This window comes from Rhipicephalus sanguineus, chromosome 5, assembly GCF_013339695.2.
Source record: "Rhipicephalus sanguineus isolate Rsan-2018 chromosome 5, BIME_Rsan_1.4, whole genome shotgun sequence".
Taxonomy (NCBI): Eukaryota; Metazoa; Arthropoda; class Arachnida; order Ixodida; family Ixodidae; genus Rhipicephalus; species Rhipicephalus sanguineus.
In genome coordinates, this window is record NC_051180.1 from 154727470 (window position 1) to 154746929 (window position 19460).

General features: G+C 44.0%; 2 protein-coding genes and 1 pseudogene across 3 annotated transcripts in view; 1 reads left to right on the forward strand and 2 right to left on the reverse strand.

The window, feature by feature from the left end:
- Window positions 1-3959, reverse strand: part of LOC119394365 (mucin-5AC-like) — a 382950-nt pseudogene extending 378991 nt beyond the window's left edge.
- A 667-nt stretch (window positions 3960-4626) lies between these two features.
- On the forward strand, window positions 4627-7967 carry LOC119394367 (testis-expressed protein 9). 2 transcript variants are annotated; one of them, XM_049415763.1, is made up of 4 exons: window positions 4627-4698; window positions 5131-5218; window positions 5814-5930; window positions 6195-7967. In XM_049415763.1, the coding sequence occupies exons 2-4, from the start codon at window positions 5138-5140 to the stop codon at window positions 6282-6284; spliced, it is 288 nt and encodes a 95-aa protein (XP_049271720.1). In that variant the 5' UTR covers window positions 4627-4698; window positions 5131-5137; the 3' UTR covers window positions 6285-7967. The 2 variants fall into 2 exon arrangements, with proteins under 2 accessions (XP_049271720.1, XP_049271721.1); XM_049415764.1 differs by having other exon boundaries at window positions 4653-4808.
- Window positions 7968-8181: 214 nt separating this feature from the next.
- LOC119394366 (dTDP-glucose 4,6-dehydratase) overlaps window positions 8182-19460 on the reverse strand; it is a gene marked incomplete in the record, with an annotated part of 46587 nt that continues 35308 nt past the window's right edge. The window contains 2 exon segments of the mRNA XM_037661666.2: window positions 8182-8614; window positions 15348-15449. Coding sequence (XP_037517594.1) covers window positions 8561-8614; window positions 15348-15449 — 156 coding nt within the window.

Below are 19460 nucleotides of genomic sequence, written 5' to 3' on the forward strand. Positions count from 1 at the left end.
TTGCAGGCACTAGATGACAAGTAGCGCGTAACATGCCACAGCAGCTTAGTGGCTATTATACTGAATTTCCAAGCTTTTAAGTCACGCGGTTCAATCTCAGTTGCTGTGACCCTGTTTCAGTGGAGGCAAAATGCAAAAATGATCACGTAATCAATGTGAAATACTCCACGACAACACGCATGCAAAACCAGAGAATTGAATTTGTTTAACCAGCTTCTAACAATGTCACCCTAGTTTTGTTTTTGTAAAATGTGCTCTTCAACAGTCATCCCCAAACATCTGTCAGTGCACACAAGATTACAATACGTCTAACAGGTAGACACGTACAAACGCATCACCCACCGATTGCAGCAATCTTTTTATCAGTAAGCTATCACTCAGTGCTTGTTCTGCGGTCCATTTTAGCAACATTTCTTTCTTTGTTATCAAAAATAGGAGATCTGAGGCAAACCGCCTTTTTTTCTAGTCAAAATTTATAGGAAGGGCTGAGTTAATTAACAATATTGGCGACAAGCGTCACGTTTTCAGTCATATCCGTGGATGATAAAAATAAAAACGATCTATACAAAGAGATCTATAACTGCCTCAAGTCCACCATTCATCTTGTAATGTGCCAAGTCAAAATTTCAACTAATAACGATGGTAATATGCAGCAGACAAGGATGACAGAGGGCAATGTCTATTACTAATAAAGGGACCCATTCATTGCAGATGTTGGCACCCGGTGTCTTTTTGTCGAAGCACAGGCTCCGAAGTGTCACCATTATTTAAGCATAAGCTTGTTGAAAGATGGCTTTCAACAGATGACAATATCCTTTCTACGATACCTCATTATGTGTCGAGAAAGAAAAAACAAAACGGGTCTTCCCAAATGCAAAAAAGAAGTTTTGATTCATAGTCTAACTGAGCCAACAGCCTGCCCATGTTGACAGCTGAATGGTGTGCCGCCTTGAACTATTAAAACTAAGGTAGGTGTATGTATGCCTGGTAAGTACTACTACAGGGATAGCTTACCACTTTAGTAGATAGTAAAATAATAGGGTTGTTGCGAAATGGCCTTTTATACGAATTAGCATTTTTTCTCTTAAAATTGTGGGGAAAAAAAAATTTGCGTTTGCTGCTGTGTTATTGCTCACAATTTTCGGCAAAACTGCACCTTTAAATCAGAGTTGCCAGTTCTGTTTATATAAGCCGATTTGGGCTTCTTTTCTCGCCGAGTCGCTTGCAGAATTTTCCAGCTACTTGTCGCATTTTTTGGGGTTTTCTTTGCATTTTCCCTGCAATTATAGTTATTTGAGTGGCCATCACGTTCATGAATAGCGCGTTTTTCGTTCACTAATAGCGTGTTTGTCGATGACTTTGTGTAGTTGAATGTTGAAGTAAAACATACGTTGGGGGAATCAGCAAGTAACGTTAATCATGCACGGGCAAATGTGCATTCAACCGAATGGAGACTACCCTGGAAACACTGTTAAAAAGTAAGTATGTGGTTTCGTTCATAGTAGCACATATTTTGGCTGTACAAAATAAAGTGATTTTTTCAACTGCCTTTTGTATTTGAGTGACATTTTTTTTATTATAATTTAAAATATTTCCAAGGATTGGAAAATTTACGTTCTTTTTGGGCTGCTTCTCGATAGTCGTGCCACTTTTTTGGGCTTCTTTTGTTATGATTATTTGCTTGTTAGCTCGGTAGCCTCTGGCAACTCTGCTTTCAATGTAACACTTGCCCTAGAACACTGTAACTTGCCCCATTATTGACCTCGAGAGAGCTGGTAAAAAAAACTAAATTTATCTGCCATTGTCGGCATCTCTCAGATGCGTCCTCAAGTGTCTGATGGAAACCAATTTCAAAGGTCATATGTTGCTGCGTTGCGACTGTTGTCAAATGCAATGTGTTGTCACGTGTTGGCCATAAGTTGCTCACTGCAGCTGCATCGTGTTGTTGACATGGCTGCCATGTTTTAATGTCACATACAGCAATGAGTAAGTTTTCTCTCGACTAACCAAGGAAGCAACAGCAAGAGGTGTTATATTGAATGATACAGACTATAAAATGTGGTCTCTAGGATAATTTTGTGCAAACTTCGAGCAGCGATAAGCAAAAAAAGAAATCTTTTATATTCTGTGATTTTAAGAGAGGAACGCAGACCTCTGCATAGCAATAGGCTTTTGAATTGACTTGCAGATTTGAGTAACTACAATCTTTCCTTATAATATTGCACATTTAGGACAATAGAAGCAACATTTCTGACTTCACAGCTGCTAACCTCTAGGTAGCCGTACAATGTACACTGCAGGAATGCCAAAAACACAGTAAGTACTATTGCGAGCTCAGTTAACTGCAGCTGCAACATTGAAGTTAGCACACAAGACATTTCTTTCGGAGGAACTTCTATATGGTAAACACAGGTCATCAAATGACTGCGTTCAAAGGCATAAAAAAGTTTCTTTAGTTCTCAAACATGTCTTTTGTTTTGAGTTGAACATAGTTCATCACAATCGAATCAATGAATGTCAACCATGTGGTTTAGGCATTCATGTGAGCATATAAGTCACATATGAAATGCAGGCACTGACGAAATGCAGAAAAATGCGCTTCAACTTACGAGGAGAGTCGCTATCCTTTTCCTTGCTTCCTCACTGTAAATGAAGCAAGAGGTTAGATAATTAAAAAAAAAGAGTCGGTACTACAATGATTGTCTATATGCTCTTCATTCAACACAAATTTAAGTACTCAGAGGTCAAACTTCAATCACTGTACTTACGCTACACCGATCTGAAAAGCGGAAGAACAGCATGTGATCTTTTGTCATGAGATGGCATCGCGATCTTTTGATGATTTCTTAAAAAATGACATATACGGGGTGCTCTTCGTAAAATCGCAAACGCGTTGGCAGCAGCAGGCTACCGAGATCCTCGGTAAGGAAGAGAGAGAGGGAGAGAAAAAAAGACAACAGAAATAATAAAAGGCTACATTGTGATCCCGTGGCATCTACACAAACATTTTCGCAGCAAACGTGCGCCAGCCGGCAGCGGGCGTTACTTTACACAGCCGCGCGAACAAGACGGCTGGGGATGCCGTAATTAACCACGTATAGCTCGCGGCGCGCTTCAAGCGCAAGACGACGCGCGGAAGTTGACCATTGGCGAATTCATACACTCGACACCGACAAACCCGCATCCGATAGTACCGTGGTGCAGCGAAAAAAACGAAAAGGGTAAAACAAGAGATCTCGCGCAGTTTCCGAAACACACATACAATGAAGCTTAGTTTCTTTTTTTTTTTTTTGTACTCCCTTTCTCTGCTGTTCACAAACAAAACACCGACAAGGATTGAGAAAGCTGATGTGTCAGCGTCAGCAGCTGCCACAAATTAACTCGCGACGATTTCAATTGCGAGCCGCTACATTCGTAGCGTAGCAGGTAATTCGCGACAGCCGCGCTTGCATCGCAGCGCGGGCGAAGCCATGCAAGCACGCTCGCGCTGGGAGCACAATAGCTTCGAGTTCGCTCACGACGCCAGAAGAGCGGCAGGCGTGAACGACTCCTCTGTTATTAGCGAATGCAAAGGCACCGTTATTCACCTATGACTTACGATGCCACGCTGCAAGAAATAAGATGTCATTGTTTACGGTTTCGAAGCTTAAGCATCGCGAGAGGTTGGCGAGAAGCTGCCATCACCTGATTGATTGCTCGATGTGGGCCTTCATCCAGTTGTTCCTGACCGGCTTCGTTGCTTCGGCTTCCAGCGGTCCAGAAAACATGCCCATGTTCTCAGTTCCTGGCACATTTTCTTTAAAATCAATCCCGTTCGACAAACGACTACTAACGTCAATAGCACAGTCCGCGGCTTCCACTTCAGGGGGCTCGTCTTTCACGCAACAGCCGACTTCCGATCTGACCGACGTTTTTTCTCGCTTCAACGTCTTCGTTTTTGCAGGGTCCATAATTTAAGTTAAGATTCACAAGTTTAAAGCAGAGGACACACTTATTTAAAACGATTACCATTTTGGCACGGGAATCAGCTGGACGAGTTGTTAGAGGACGCCGTAAAAGATGTCACCAAACCTACTCGTCTAGGTGTCCGCCTTCGTGTACGGGGCGGAGATTTTACGACCAAATTCCCAAATAATTATAATGGCGAAAAACATTATCGCAGTAGACTGGCGACGTTTCGTTAAGTTGACGAAATTTTCGTCGCATCATATTCAGACCAGGTTTTGTTTCAAGCCGGTCGATAGCGCGCATGCGCACAAGGCCACTTTCGCTTTTTGCATTCGTCTTTGTATTTCGCTACGGGCGTTTGTGTGTGCTTGCATTAAACAATCGATTGTACTGCGGCTGCGCAGCAAGCGCGCTCTCCTGTCGCAAAATACAATAATTAAAAGCTTCTCCTTTCACCTTGGTACTGCGCCTTCAATAAAATCATGCATTGGTTTTGTATGCATATGCGGAACGGCGGAGTGATGCGCACTGCGGATTTCAAGTATCGTGTTTCGCGAAAAGGACCTCAGTTACCTTCAATATAAATAGTTAATTCTCAACCGCGCGTTCGCAGATACAAAATAGCCATAGATTCCAGAGGGCGCAGCCGCACCGCGTCCGCAGCATTCACGTTTTTTTTTTTTTTCTGGAGTAGTGGGTGGCCAAAATCGGAGGTGTATCAGCGTGCCCGTATTGTTGGCTCACTGGAATGTCAGTATTAACCGAATATTGCTTAGGAGTGTATATGTGTTGCGTGCAATAAGCAAGCGCCGAGACATGGCATTCGTTCTGCATTAGCATGGCTTTGCAGTTGGTTATTGGTGAGCCGATCAGCTGATGGCTTCAGCTGCATTCATCTCTACTATCGGCTCGCATCCCCTGCACATCTCCACGCATGCAGGCAGCACATTTTTTTTTTTTTTACCGTGTTGGCTAAATAAAACTCGCCGGGCATTTTCTTTCGCTTGCTGTTGCACCAGTCGTTTTATTTCACGCCGCCTGGCAGCTGTCCTTACTGCAGAACGGGCCGGTGCAATTTTCGTCGCGCACATTTTTGCCTCTCACGCACACCGCCCGTTGGAGAGAATGTGCTGTTCTGTTCCTTTTTCATCTCAATCGCCTGTTGTCTTTCGGGGTTGACAGAATCAGCATGGGGGACACCAGCGACAAGCTACCGGAGATTGAGAAGTCGTCCTCGAAGGACTATTCGACGCAGAGATATGGTGGCGAGGTAAATACGCGTCGTCGATTTTTTTTTTTTTTTATCAGGCATTCCGCCACGACTGATGTGCTCGAGTACGCCATGGAGTACGCATTCCCAGAGCATCATGGTAAAAGCAGCGCGAAAAGACGGTACCACAAGAAGAAGCGCTTGTGTCGTTCTTCTTGCGGTACAGTCTTTTTGCGCTGCTTTTACCACGAAGATAAACCAACTTGCCCAGTTTTGTACGCTGTCCGTGAGCATGTGCGCTTAGTAACTCCGTAACTCGGGGCACTTCCAATCGCGATTGAGTCCGATCGAATTCCTGGATCGTGATTGGCTCCCGCCCGCGGCTTTGTGCCGAGGAGCCAATCGCGAACGAGCGATTTGATGCGGAACACGAATGAGTCCGGTCGAATTTCTGGATCGTGATTGGCTCCCGCCCGCGGCTTTGCGCCGAGGAGCCAATCACGACCGAACGATTTGATGCGGTTCGAGATAAGAATGCGATCGAAAGCTTCCGTGCGTCGCCGGCTTAAACTTGATCGATAATGCGTACCTGAAATCGCATGCATGGTCTGCGGTGACGATATATGGATCTATTGAAGCGCTGAATTATGTACAGGACAAAGCCATGGCCGAGCTTTTGGAGAAGAACCAGCAGCTTGAAAAGCAAAAGGCCGATCTGCTTGCGCTCATCAAGAAACAAATGAAGTTGATTGACATATTGAAGAAGCAGAAGGTAGATATATTTATCTGCGTCATCCTTCCTTTTTTTGTTACATAGTGTTTAGTATTGCTTCATTTAATTCCTTGTTCGTGCATTTTCTTTATCAACTACTGTGTGGATAATCCCCCTAGCGGGTATGAGCCAGTTTTCCTAGGATACACTAACATGATCTGTGTGCGTGGTGAGGCCTGTAGCCATTGTGGGAGAATGCCATGCTTCAAGTAGTAGACATAATCCAAGCCTGCGGCTAATTTCCAATGTGCTTGTTCTCTCCAGATCCACTTGGAGTCCACAAGGATCATACAGTTCACAGAAGACGAATTGATACACCTCTTCGGGATAGATAAGAAGGACCAAAATCTGTAGAACATAGGGCGCTGCGCAGTTTTACAGGCAAATCAATGTGTACACTTGTGCAATAGGCATGTAGACCAGGGACCAGATATTTGCAATCGATTGCGAGTATTGTAGGGAGGTTCCAAAAGCAGGAAAAACACTGCTTGTTGCTTTGATGTTAATACCTTTACGTGTGCTGCTCTTAGCCTCTTCAATAGATAGACCTCGCTGGAAACGACTTGGGCCCACACACAAGTATGAGGAATCTGGATGTCTTGCTCCAAAGTGCAGCCTTGCAGCAACCATGAAGTCTGTGTAGACTATTCGTTAGAAAGAAAACTTCCGTGGAAGTTTGGATACATCATAAGACTGTGATATGTTACAACAGAAACACACCTCGGTGTTGCTAAAAATTTCTTGTACCTAGCTATGTTTCACATTGGCGTGGCAGATGTTCAGGAAAAGTGCCGAGTTTTAAGAACAAATTTTCCTTGGAGTTTTCATCTTTATAATTTATGGACATTGTGTTCATGAGGGATTACATTTGCCGATGAAACAAGTAGAAACAATACAAAGTGCTTTCAAATTTAACTATAGTATATTGATCATCTACAACCTTCCCATGGTCTTACATCTAAATGGAAAATTCTCATACACCAGGACAAAATGTACAACAGCTGAAACAATTTTAAGCTCATATAATTGGCAGTCTCACCTGCTTTCCAGACTAAACAGAGATGCATAGGTTTCATGTGTAACGATTACGAAATAATTACAAATAGTAACTTGTAACAGGCCCTATTGTAATAAGGAGGTTGATAGGTGCCAATCAGGAAAGCAGGTAACTCTTGTTCGTTCACAAAGCAGGGCTTAGATTCTTGCTTGGCACAAAAGAAGAAACATCATCTGTGAAGAAAGAACATCAGATAAAATATTGAAAGGTTGCAATGTCTCGAAGCAATTGACAGGATATAAAAGGAGTCCACAGTATTGGGACGAAATTTCTACTACGAAGGCCTTTTTCAGGGGACACTAGACCATGAAGGTATTCTTGTAAAAACTATTTTAAATAATTTCACTGTAACAGATTGACTATCAAAGAGGAAGATGAATGTTAAATTTCCAACTTTTCAATTCTAAGACACTATGTTGGCGTGACATCATGGACTTGAATACATCTTTTCCAGTTTGGGTGGTCGTGGGTCAGTATACATTCTTGATGCTTTCCTAGTGTTTTGCTTTTTGTTTCCCTGAAAGATTGCTGTGAATACTGCCGACAAAAAAAAAAACTAACAAGGCGCGAGAAGATGCCGTCAGAACTTGTGTTATCGGGGCGAGCTACAGCAGAAACTTCAAGGTGGCATCACCACCTGTTTTTTTTAATTCCAGAGTTTTTTTTTTTCTAGCAGTCCTAGCATCATGATAAGAGCGGCTTTTTTGGTATTGAGGTATCTGGAAAAAATTCAGCGGCAATTCAGGGGTACATGCGAGGAAAATTAGTCGGCATTACCTTTAATTGTTTGCGCTTTGCCAATAAGTGATTTTCTGTCTGCAATTGACATGTGATGTTGTCGCCACTCTTGCCATAGCCCATGACGGGCTGCAATATGTAGAAATGAATAAAATAAATAAAACTACCTCTAATTACCATGACTTATCTTGATAGCCAGCACTAGTTAGCAGCGGTGGTGTCGTGTGAGCAAATAGGCAGGCCAGTCACAAGCACGGGCAACCAGTTGGATTTGCACAAACTCTGACACCTTCTTCCACTGTGCCCCTGATAATGTTGATGCATTAAAACAGCTGTTTGAGCAAACAGAAATAATGTGAACGACTGCAAAATGCTTCTATAATACTAGTGAACACGCTCAAACACATTGCATTAACGAGTTCATTGCATGAAATGCATTGAGTTCGCTGCAAAATATTTGGCACAACGGCTTAAAAACGTTTATTGAACCATCATATCACAAAAGAATACAATCGGCTAGACTGCAGGCAAAAGCTTCAGAGAGCATCAAAGGCATTTTCACAGGCTTCAACAATGCAAGCAAAAACTCGTTTGTGGAATGTAACATACTACACGTACTGCATAGAGAGAGAATAGGACTCCTCCGGCTTACAAGCTGTAAATGGCCTAACAAAAGCCGGGCAAGAAAAAACCGGCTTGCACGTTCCACCAGGGGTGATGGCTGCTGTCGTTGACGTGTAGAAATACTTGCAAGGCACGTTTATAGTTATCTGTAGATGACCAGAAGTTGACTAGCACTTCTGTCCACTTCGCTTTGCTCATCATCACCGTTGCATCACAGAAGCAGTGACCTTGGAAACAAGTTCATCTCAACGTAGTCCTCGACTATCTGCACGAGAAAGAAGTAACATGGCAGAACTTTAGACTTCGCTGAAGTTCCACAGTCTCTCTGTGCACTTGCTGGCTTCGAGAGAACATGAGAGACAAAATAATGTCTTCCACGATTTGCATGCTTTTGAAAACGGGGGTGTGCAGAAATATTAGAAATTTTAGACACAAGTTGGACTTGTTTTGACTCAAAGTGTTCGAACTTAAAGGAACACTAAAGTGAAACAACGAATCGGTTTAGATCGATAAATTGTCTCCTGAGAACTCTAATGGCATTGATTTCACCATCATACGTTTATTAATAGAGGAGAAAATGAAGGTTTTGTTACTTCATTTGATGCCAAAATCTCCACGCGTGACGTCACGGATTTCAAAGTCAATTTTTCATGTTTTGCGACATTGGCTCAATGAAATTTCGTGAGACTTGTTATGTTAAGTCTATGGCCCCCTCGAAGGACAATGTAATTCATTTTTACCGATTAAGAACTAGGTATAACCTAGCAGATGGCATCAAAATCTATGACATCTATGATTACATAAACTCATCTTCCTAGTAAAGAGGCCTTTGCAATAAGTCCACCAAAAAATTCAGAAGCTTGTTTTCAAGCCACAAATAACCATAGCAAACTTTCACTGAAGTACTCAACAAGCTTGACTGCAGTGAAAACCTGTCAATGTGAAAGTAAGTAAGTTCAAAGTCAAAGAAATCGCTGAAGTCTATTGTATCTTTTCCTGTTCTTAAAATTTGCAAACAACTAAGTCAAGCGAAAGAAGAAGAAGTGCATGGCGAGCGGCATCGTGTCATGTCGGCTGCGTGAATTTTGAATTGACGGCGTTTTTGAACTGGAACCACGAAATCCACATTTCAGGAGAAAACGGAAGATCCAAGGATCACCTGGATACCAAATTCAACCAGGTGGGCCACTTTCATTTCGAGAAATGTACCACCAGCCACGACGGCTGACGTGCTGGGCCTAACGCCGTCGGCATAGCCGGAGACACCTTGCTACCCGGCTCTAGCGGAGCAAGCATGGAGGTTGTACAGGTAGAAGGCGAAGATATTCAACCAGAAGAGTTGGACCAAGGCAATTGGTTCGAAATTAAAAGAAGTAATCGAAGGCGCAGTGATGACGTGGACCCGTCGCGTAGTGATACTACACAACTTCAGCGAGCTAAGGAGGCTACTTGGAGCAAGAAAAAGGGCTATCGGAAGATCCAACAATTAATCGTCGCAAGCCGCATGCCAAACTTACCAGTCGACGACTACCGGATCATTATAAGACCAAGAGGCGGATTCAACGTGAGCGAACACGCTACAGATCGCATCTACCACAGCGTTCGGCGTGCTGCAAATGTTGAACGTACAGCGGAGGAAGAAGATAATCTTTGCCTCAACAAGAAGCAAAATATCATAGTCCTCAGTACACCATCGAAAGAAAGAGCCAAAAATACGTCGCAATAACCAGTCTCAGCATTGGGAGCAAGGAATATGAGTCATGCGCCTATCACGCAGCACCGGAGAACACCTCGAAAGGAGTCATCCGAGGCATCTCTGCCTCTGAAAGCCCGGAAGACATCGTTAAGAATCTGGTCACTCCTCGTAATCCTAGCGTCCTCTACGCAAAGCGTATGGGCAATACAAACAATGTAATCATCATTTTTGATGGCTATCACGTCCCAAGCTATGTGAACTACGGAGCAGCGCTTGTTCGCTGCGCGCTTTACAAGAAACAATTTGACATCTGCTATGAATGCGGCAGACTTGGACACCGCGCGGACGTCTGCCCCAATCCTACCGACAAAATCTGTCGGGGCTGCAGCACCAAGAATCCAAAGCAAGACCATGATTGCAAAGCAGAATGCCAACTATGTGGAAAAGACCACCCGACGGGGGATAAACGTTGCCAAGCCAGGTATCGGATTTCATACCTCGTCAAACGACGAAGATGGGAACGTGCCAGGAGAGAGGAACAGGTGGAATACGACAACTACGTTGACAACCAAAGAAGCCCAAGTACAACCAGCAGGAACAAATCGGGTTCCCTCACAAGGGTCAGGAGCAGGTCACGCTCCAGCAATCGATCAAGGTCAAGGTCCACAACCCGCAGTGTCAAGCCCACCAAGCCACCCCAGGCCACCGACAACAGCAAAGGCACTACCGGAAACCAGAACACCGGACCCCCATTACAGGTGAGCTGGGCTGACGGGGCTTCCGGAGCGCGCGCGGAGGCAGAGGCTGAATCGAACGCTATAAACAAAGAGTTGGAAAAAGAACTAGCAGAAATGAAAAAAATTATGCTACAACACCATCAGCGGATTGTAGCACTAGAAGAAGAAAACAGTAGATTGAGGGCAGAAAACACCACTCTCAAAAACGGGCGAGGTATCAAAATAGATAGTATAGAAAAACAAGTGGCAGACATGGAGGAAGAGGCTAACACGCCAGCCAAACGCAAGGCCACAGACGATAACCAGACGATCACAGTTAAAAAGACTAAGTCCAATAAAACTATAGAGAAAAGACAGGATGCACTCGACAGGAAAATTGACAGTCTAGAAGACAAACTAGATATCCTAGATTCAAGCTTTAAAGACATGGCTGCACAAATTACCCAGCAAGTTACACAGGCTATTATGACCCAAATACAACAACAATTTAACACAATAGCTACTAGATTTACCGATATTGAGACTTGTATGAAGACGTGGGGACCTCAAACCAGTGGAGGCGGCCTCATCAAAACAACCAGTAAGCCATATATGAGACCCTCGACATCTACAGTGGAGGGGACCGGAAAACCGTAACTGCCACCATGGATCGACACGACCATTATACTATCTGGCAATGGAACTGTCGAGGCTACAGTAGAAAGAGATCCAACTTACATCAATACCTAATTAATAAGGAACATCCTGATGTCATATTGTTACAAGAGACACATTGTAAGGCAAAATTATCTGGGTACAGATCATTCTGTAGTGCCGACGGGGAGACAAGAGTTGTCACTACTCTAGTGAAACGTCACCACACGGTCGTACAGCATGATACAGGTATTGCGGATGTAGATAATTTATTAATCGAGTTAATACCTCCTAGGAAAAACAATCAAAGTTTATTTATTCTTAATGTTTACAGCAACCCAAGAAATAGACATCCCAATTTCCGATCACTTCTCTGCAAGACCCTCTCTATCGCGGATGGCAGAGCCTTAGTTATTGGGGGGGATTTTAACGCTCAACACATGGCATGGGGATACAAATATCAAAACCCCAAAGGCAGACAGCTATGGCTAGATGCACAACAACAGGGCCTTACTCTCATCACAGACCCTATGACTCCTACGAGGCGAGGGTCTAGTGTTAGTGTGGATACTACGCCAGATCTCACCTTTACCAAGAACATTAAGGATGCAAAATGGCTCAACACGCTACAAGATCTAGGCAGCGATCACAGTATCCTCGAAATCACTGTAAAAGCAGGGCCACGCAAGTCTAAGGGCAAGCAGCTCAAAATTGTAGACTGGGACAAACTCAGACAAATTCGCAAGGAAAAGGATAATACTATCTCAGATATAGGGGACTGGAGCACGCAGCTTAAACAGGATGTTAACTTAGCAACACAAGTCATCCCCCAGGAAGCGCAAATGGAACAGGTAGACAGTAAACTTTTACATATGTGGGAAGCAAAACAAGGTCTCCTGAGAAGATGGAAAACCCAGAGACACAACAGGACGCTCCGACGAAGGCTAGCTCGGCTTAACAGAGACATAGAAACATACGCACAACAGCTCTGCAAACAACAATGGGAGGAAACATGCACCTCTATGGATAAACAGTTAGGGCTATCCAGAACTTGGAACCTTCTCAGGTACCTTTTGAGTCCCGAGGACACTAAAGCCACGTATAGACAAAACATAAACAAAATATTACACGCATATGAAAACACCGAAGAAGATTTTATTGATGAGGTAGCCGCACGGTATTTATCTCGGGATAAGCCAGCAATACACCCACATTACACAGGCACCAAAAACGCACAACTAGACGCAGAGATCAGTGAAGCGGAGCTGAGAGCAGCTTTACAAAAGGTTAATACCAATTCGGCTCCAGGTCTTGACGGTATAACAAACAAGATGATCCGAAATCTCGATGATGCTTCTCTAGAACAACTTACCAAGTACATTAACGACTGCTGGGAATTAGGCACAATACCACAACAATGGAAAACGGCTCAGATTATTCTAATACCTAAACCAGGCAAGCGGCTACAGTTGGAGAACTTGAGGCCCATCTCGCTCACTTCCTGCCTGGGAAAACTTATGGAACACGTTGTCCTAACAAGACTAACAAACTATCTCGAGGACAACGACGTTCTTCCGCCAACCATGTTGGGCTTCCGGAGAAAGTTGTCGACACAGGATGCAATGCTCCAAGTTAAACATGAAATCATAGATAACACAAGTCGAAACACCAAAGCTGTTCTAGGATTAGACCTCAAGAAAGCTTTTGACAGTGTTACGCACGAAACAATATTAAACAGAATAACAGAGCTAGGCCTAGGCCAGCGAGTATACACCTATATTCGAGACTTCCTAACTAACCGAAAAGCACGTATTAAGATAGGAGACATAGTATCCGAGGAACTACAGCTCGGAAGCGCAGGTACGCCCAAGGGTCAGTAATCTCTCCGATGCTGTTTAATCTTGCTCTGATTGGCTTACCAGCAAAGCTACAGGAAATCGACGGCCTCCATCATACCATCTATGCTGACGATATTACCTTATGGGTGAGCGATGGCAGTGATGGACAAGTTGAAAATACATTACAACGTGCAATAGAAACAGTCGAACAATACTTATCAGGAACCGGGCTGGCGTGTTCGGCAGAGAAATCTGAGCTCCTCATTTATAAACCATCACGACGCGGCCGAAAACCACGCTATTACGAGGAAAAGAACAACCTGGAAATTCACCTCACTACGGCGGATGGTAAACCTATACCCAAGGTGGACAGGATCAGAGTGTTGGGACTCATTATTGAAAGTAACGGCCATAATGGAGAGACCATACGCAAATTAGACGCTGTAACGTCTCAAATCATGCGGCTACTTAAACGCATCGCCAACAAATATAGCGGAATGAAAGAAGGCAATCTGCTTAGACTAGTTCAAGCGTTTGTAATAAGCAGAATAGTTTACGTAGCATCATACTTACGATGGCACTCATCAGAAAGATACAAATTAGATTGTTTAATCAGGAAAATATACAAGCAAGCAATTGGACTCTCCATCACCACTAGCAACGATAGTCTACTGCAGCTAGGTCTTCACAATACCCTGGATGAGCTAATCGAGGCACAACGCATCGCTCAATACGAACGCCTATCCAAAACTAAAACAGGCAGGCAAATATTGGATCGGCTTGGTATTACTTATCACACCCAACATGGCGTCAAAGTAGATATGCCCAGACATATTAGAGGCGTGATAACCGTGCTTCCTATACCCAAGAATATGCATCCCGCCCACCATCAGGGCAGACGGGAAAGCAGAGCACGCGATATACAAAAGAAATTTGGTCACAGCATAGACACCGTATTCGTAGATGCAGCTAGATACAGACACAAGCGCGCCTACACAGCCGTGGTGATAAATTATGAGGGAAAATGTTGACGAGTGCTACCGTCAGTACGCCACACGTAGAAACCGCAGAGGAAATAGCTATCGCATTAGCCATAGCACAAACACAAGCGGACGTGATCGTCAGTGATTCGCAGACGGCGATACGAAACTTTGCAAACGGCCGAATCTCCCCAGAGGCACTTCAAATTCTACAACTCGGTAATAATCAAGAAAAAAGTGTCCATCTGATATGGACACCCGCTCACACACTATCAGAAGGTAGTAATGAGGCGGCGCACCGCATGGCTCGAGGGCTTACAGACCGAGCATCGATTAGTGCCGTCTCAGGGAATACCGATGAGTGGGAAGATAGAATGACCACACTTCACGAAATTACAGTACACCATAGATTGCAGAGGCGTACATTCCCACCGCCTCACCCGAAATTAAGCAAGAAACAGTCTGTCGAATGGCGGCAGTTACAAACCCGATCCTACCCGAGTCCAGCTATCATGCATGTAATACACCCAGACTTATACACGACAGACAAGTGTAGGCATTGCGACTCTAGAGCCACCTTAGAGCACATACTATGGGGATGTCCAGACATAATAAACAATAGCTGTGATGCAGCCTTAAACAGCGACAGCCTCCGCGCGCGCTGGGAGTCTGCGTTGCTCAGCTCGGACCTGGAGCAACAACTCTGGGCCGTCCAGCGAGCCGAGGAAGCCGCCAAGGGCCAGCAACCCTTGGCCGAAGCCTAGGCGGGATCCAGGCCCATCCCACCAATTCGCAGGGCAATCAATAAAGTTAATTCATCATCAACTAAGTCAAGCAGACTAATTCCAACAGGCACAGCACGTATTGAAGGCAGTGCATAGGATTCCATTGTACCATATTTTCTTTAAATATTTAACTACCTGTATCGGGGGAATACTAATGCCCACATTTTTTGCACATTAGCATGTACTAATTGGCATTCAATTAGAAAATTCCACTACTCAAAGATTTCTACTTACAACAATGTCACGAAATGCCCGAAGTCATGTAACAATGTAAAAATGAAATGGTGTCACACATTGCAGACGTCCGAATAAGCATCGAACGTACTTACTTCGTTAATTCGTTCCTTCGTCATCTCAGGAACGAGATACTTGAAACCCGTGCCAACAAGCTTGCTCCCATCCAAGCACAGATTCCTGTCTGTTAGAAGTTCCTGGAAAAGAAAAGAAGTATACAAGGGTGTAGGGCAACTAAAAAGGCAGTTTTCCGAATTCATTTGAAATGAGGGGTCGAAAACAAACCGACTCCCACTGGATTTGAACCTACAGCCAGCGTGGAGAACACGGGCCTGCCTTCCACAGGCAGCAAGACGTCTTTTCTTCCCCTTTAATATAACATTTAGATTGTTTTTAAAGTGAAGCATTATCAGAAATTCCATATACAGTCGTTACTTATCAGCCTACAATACATGCAATTGTGTGAAAAGGCAATCACATCTCCTGCTATAGACTGGCTGTGGCTTCGCATGTTATTCTGCATAGCTGAGCGCCAGATGTATGTAGTCGGCTACATGTAATAATTATTACTAAATTTGGCACAAAACAAAAATCACCACCTACACACAATTACCACTCTACATGTAATCAATTATGTGTTTTGGTATTTATGTAAGTGATCAATTATGTCTTTTGCTTGGTAATGGTCACTACCATTCAATAACTTCTTTTTCTGTAATCATTTGCATGTAGCTGTTATATACGCAGCCCTGCCGAAATGCGCGATTTTTCTACGTTGCAGCCGTTCTATCGGAGGCAAGATTAGGTTGACTTTTCTAGTGCGAGTTGGCAAAGAAATGCTGGAATGACTGGAACGAAAACGTAATTAATTACTTTTTAGTAATTCAATTAGGAGCGAGAGAAAGTAACCGGTAACTGTAATTGGTTATGTTTTTTCCCCGTAATGTGTACAAGTCTGCCAAGCACACATGTGGCCCACACTCCCCGTCTTGGAAAGAAAACATGCAGTGGGCACTGGCTGAGCTGAGTTGTCCAGTGGCAAACGCATGTTCACTGGCATGTAGGCTTAGATGTGTGACGCCTACCTCGAAATAATTATGTGACATTTTAATTTTGTGACATAAAGGTGCGAGACCAAATATTAGATCAGATTTCATGACATGTTACTACAGTAGAGCCTCGTTGATACACTCCCATTTCAAATGATTTCCAAGTGCGAACGTTTACGATCAGGAATGCAAAATAAGAAAAAATCACGGCCAAGGCACTACATATAGGTGGTTAACCAACAATGCTGAAATGTGCGGCCCCGGTGTTTATCACTGGGTTAATCTCGATGGTTCATCACACTCTTTCTCAATTATTGGTTACGTGTGTCTACAAATCTTAATCGGTGATTGTGTGTTCCCTTCATTATTAGTGGACCAGTGGTGAGTATTGAGATTTGGCCAATTTCTGTCGCACATATGTGCTAGGAGTTTTTTTGTACATAGGACAGAGGAATTTTAGTCTTGCCTAGCCACATACAGTTTTGCTGTAAATGTTACCACAAGATATGATGATTTTTTTACAGGCATTTAGTGTACCGCTAAACTACAATTGCATGATATGGTCTCCGGCTGCTAAATTCCATGTCATACTTGCCAACCTATCAATGTTAACATTCTTAAAAATTGCCTCAAGATAACAGCGGGGATGAACTAGAGGGGGGAGGGGGGTTATGCAAGTTTTTCTCGAGCTCGCATTATAGTATCTGGCATAAATACACACCTTATTACCGGTAGTTTGCCTTTGCTGCTTTGCCTTTATACGAAGCCAACACAAAAGGGCAGGAAGTGACAAACACAGTTTTTGTTTTAGACCACGGTGCCCTTTTAACATCATCAGTGGTGGTCCAGCCAGTTTAGGATTTGGAGCAATTTTGGGAGCAAGAAACAGTCTGTTTTGGAGCAGATTCGGAGCAGGAGGAACTGTGTTTTAGAGCAGGTTTGGAGCAGACAAAACAAAATGTAGGATCACTTGGAGCACAACATGTCTAAATTTTCGGTGAATATTCTTATCTGTGTGCGTACTGAAAATGCTGGTGCAATTCAAACAAGGCGACAAGGCCAACATCCAGAGAGCAGCTACTAATCAAGGTCTTAGCACGAAAGAGTTACACATTCTGGCTTCACTGCACTGCACAAGATGTGTGTTGCGTGAAGCATTAGTGACAAGGCAAGCATGCACATATGGTTTCTACGAATTACAGGTGTCATGAGGTCATTCCAAAAAGGAAAAAAATCCTAACCACAAAACCAGCAGTCTAACAATTAAAGAAAGAAAGCGAAGAAAACTCGTTGCAAATGAGACCATACTGTTTGAAATTACCTGCATAGACAGTGAATTCAATAATCGCCACAACTCATTATGATGTTCCATCGTACTCAATAATTTTTAGAGGCATGAGCACTGAATGACATTCTCCTTTCACTTTCAAGGACTTTGGGTTGAGCACTTACTTCCAGTTTCCCAAATATTCAGAAAAAGCGTTCTAAAAAATAAAACTGGTACAAAGTAAACTAGTACGAAGGGGGCAGGGTCAGTGATCAATCCAAGCATAAAGGGGAGGGATGCTATTCTTCAAGGCAGCCTTGAAAACAAGTTCGCTTGTCGAAACGTTGCCTTTAGTGACACCCCGTATTCACAAATTTTTCTCCTCAATTAGCTGTCACAGTGCAATTGGTGGATATGAGTCTCCGTGCTACTCACACAGTTGGGCAATAAGTATGGCTTCCCGCGAACAGGCCAGGTGACAGAGGGCAACCGACTGGTTAGGTGGAAGAAGTGCCGCCGGTATTTATTTATTTTTGTGTGTGTGCGTGTGTGGAGGGGAGGGTGAATGGCTGAACACATACCCCCCCCCCCCCTGGAACCACCCCTTTGTATCCGCCATGACAGGGGTCCTAAGACTGGGTCCGGGAAGGAAGTTTTAGAGTTCAGCAAGTGCTGAGGATTAATGCGAGTACACTTAATTTACAGTTTTTCTTTGCACTTTAGACTTAACGAAGCCACCGCATGTCTCATTCGGTAGTCCGTGAACGGCGAGAAATCCCCACAGCAGTGCCGCTCAATGCTCGTCAACGTACGATTTGTGAACAAACGGTGGCCTGGGAGGGAATCAGTTGGGAAGGTTTGGAAGCTGGGGCGACTTCTTTGACCTTTTTTTGTTGAGTGACGACAACATTGATTGTTTGAACGGCGTTTATGATGTGTAAGAGCACTTGCTCTTTATACGTGGCCAACTGCGCGGCTCAGTTCCTATGTATGCTGGCTTGCCACCGTGTTACGTTCGTTCTGCAATCAAGACGCACGACGAGCGCTTGGACGTGCGCGAGCAGCAGTTGCACCACATCGTGCCAGACGCGCTCAACGTGGGCTATTAGGCTAGGCTTTACAATTGGCATACCGAAGGACATTGCGCAGCGCGGTTAAGAGGCATTTACTTTTATTGCAAAATATCAAACTTTTGCACGGCTGAATTTTCATTTGCGTGAAGACGCCGTTTACAGCGCGCAGTGCCGACAGCTGTTGCCGCTTGGCCGCGGTGGCTACATTACGGTACGCGGAGTGACTCGTGAACGAAAAAAGATCACTTTTCTACGTGTCATCGCCAGTTCCCTAACAAATAAGAGCGACTACCGACGGCACGTTAAACTATCAACAACAGCGACACATGCGGTGGCGCGGAGACTTTGGTTAGGCTGAATATGATGGCAAAAAGCGCATCGCTGGAATGGATTGAGTAGAGGATATCAGCGGCATTGTGGAAAAGCTCTAGTGGTGTTTGTTGTGACCAAGAATATTTTTGGGCCATAAACGGTCCGATGCAGTGTAAACAGGTGGAATAGTGAACTTTGGCACAGTTGTCGCAAGCTGTACCCGAACGTGCGCAGCAAGGCACAGGGATATGGCATTTTAGCAAAATGGTGCAACTGGTGCAGTTGGACCACCACTGCATCATGGACCTCACGGTTGGGATTTTGCTTGCTTCAGTAATTTCTCTGAATAAGATGCTTAAAGCAAGCGCTACTCCAGTTTACACTCATCATGAGAATACTTCTAACAATTTGCCAACCGATGTTAGCACCATTCAAAATTTTTTTGTTTTGCGAACAGACTTCGGTTTTCGTAAGATTTGAAGCAACGTTTGTGAAACCATAGAACGA

What these genes read in the sequence shown, in the direction of transcription:
- LOC119394367 (XM_049415763.1), top strand. Translation starts at nt 5,138, where the DNA reads ATGGGGGACACCAGCGACAAGCTACCGGAGATTGAGAAGTCGTCCTCG. An exon ending in CGCAGAGATATGGTGGCGAG is followed by an intron (nt 5,219 to 5,813) that starts GTAAATACGCGT and finishes AATTATGTACAG; the next exon opens with GACAAAGCCATGGCCGAGCT. An exon ending in ACATATTGAAGAAGCAGAAG is followed by an intron (nt 5,931 to 6,194) that starts GTAGATATATTT and finishes TGTTCTCTCCAG; the next exon opens with ATCCACTTGGAGTCCACAAG.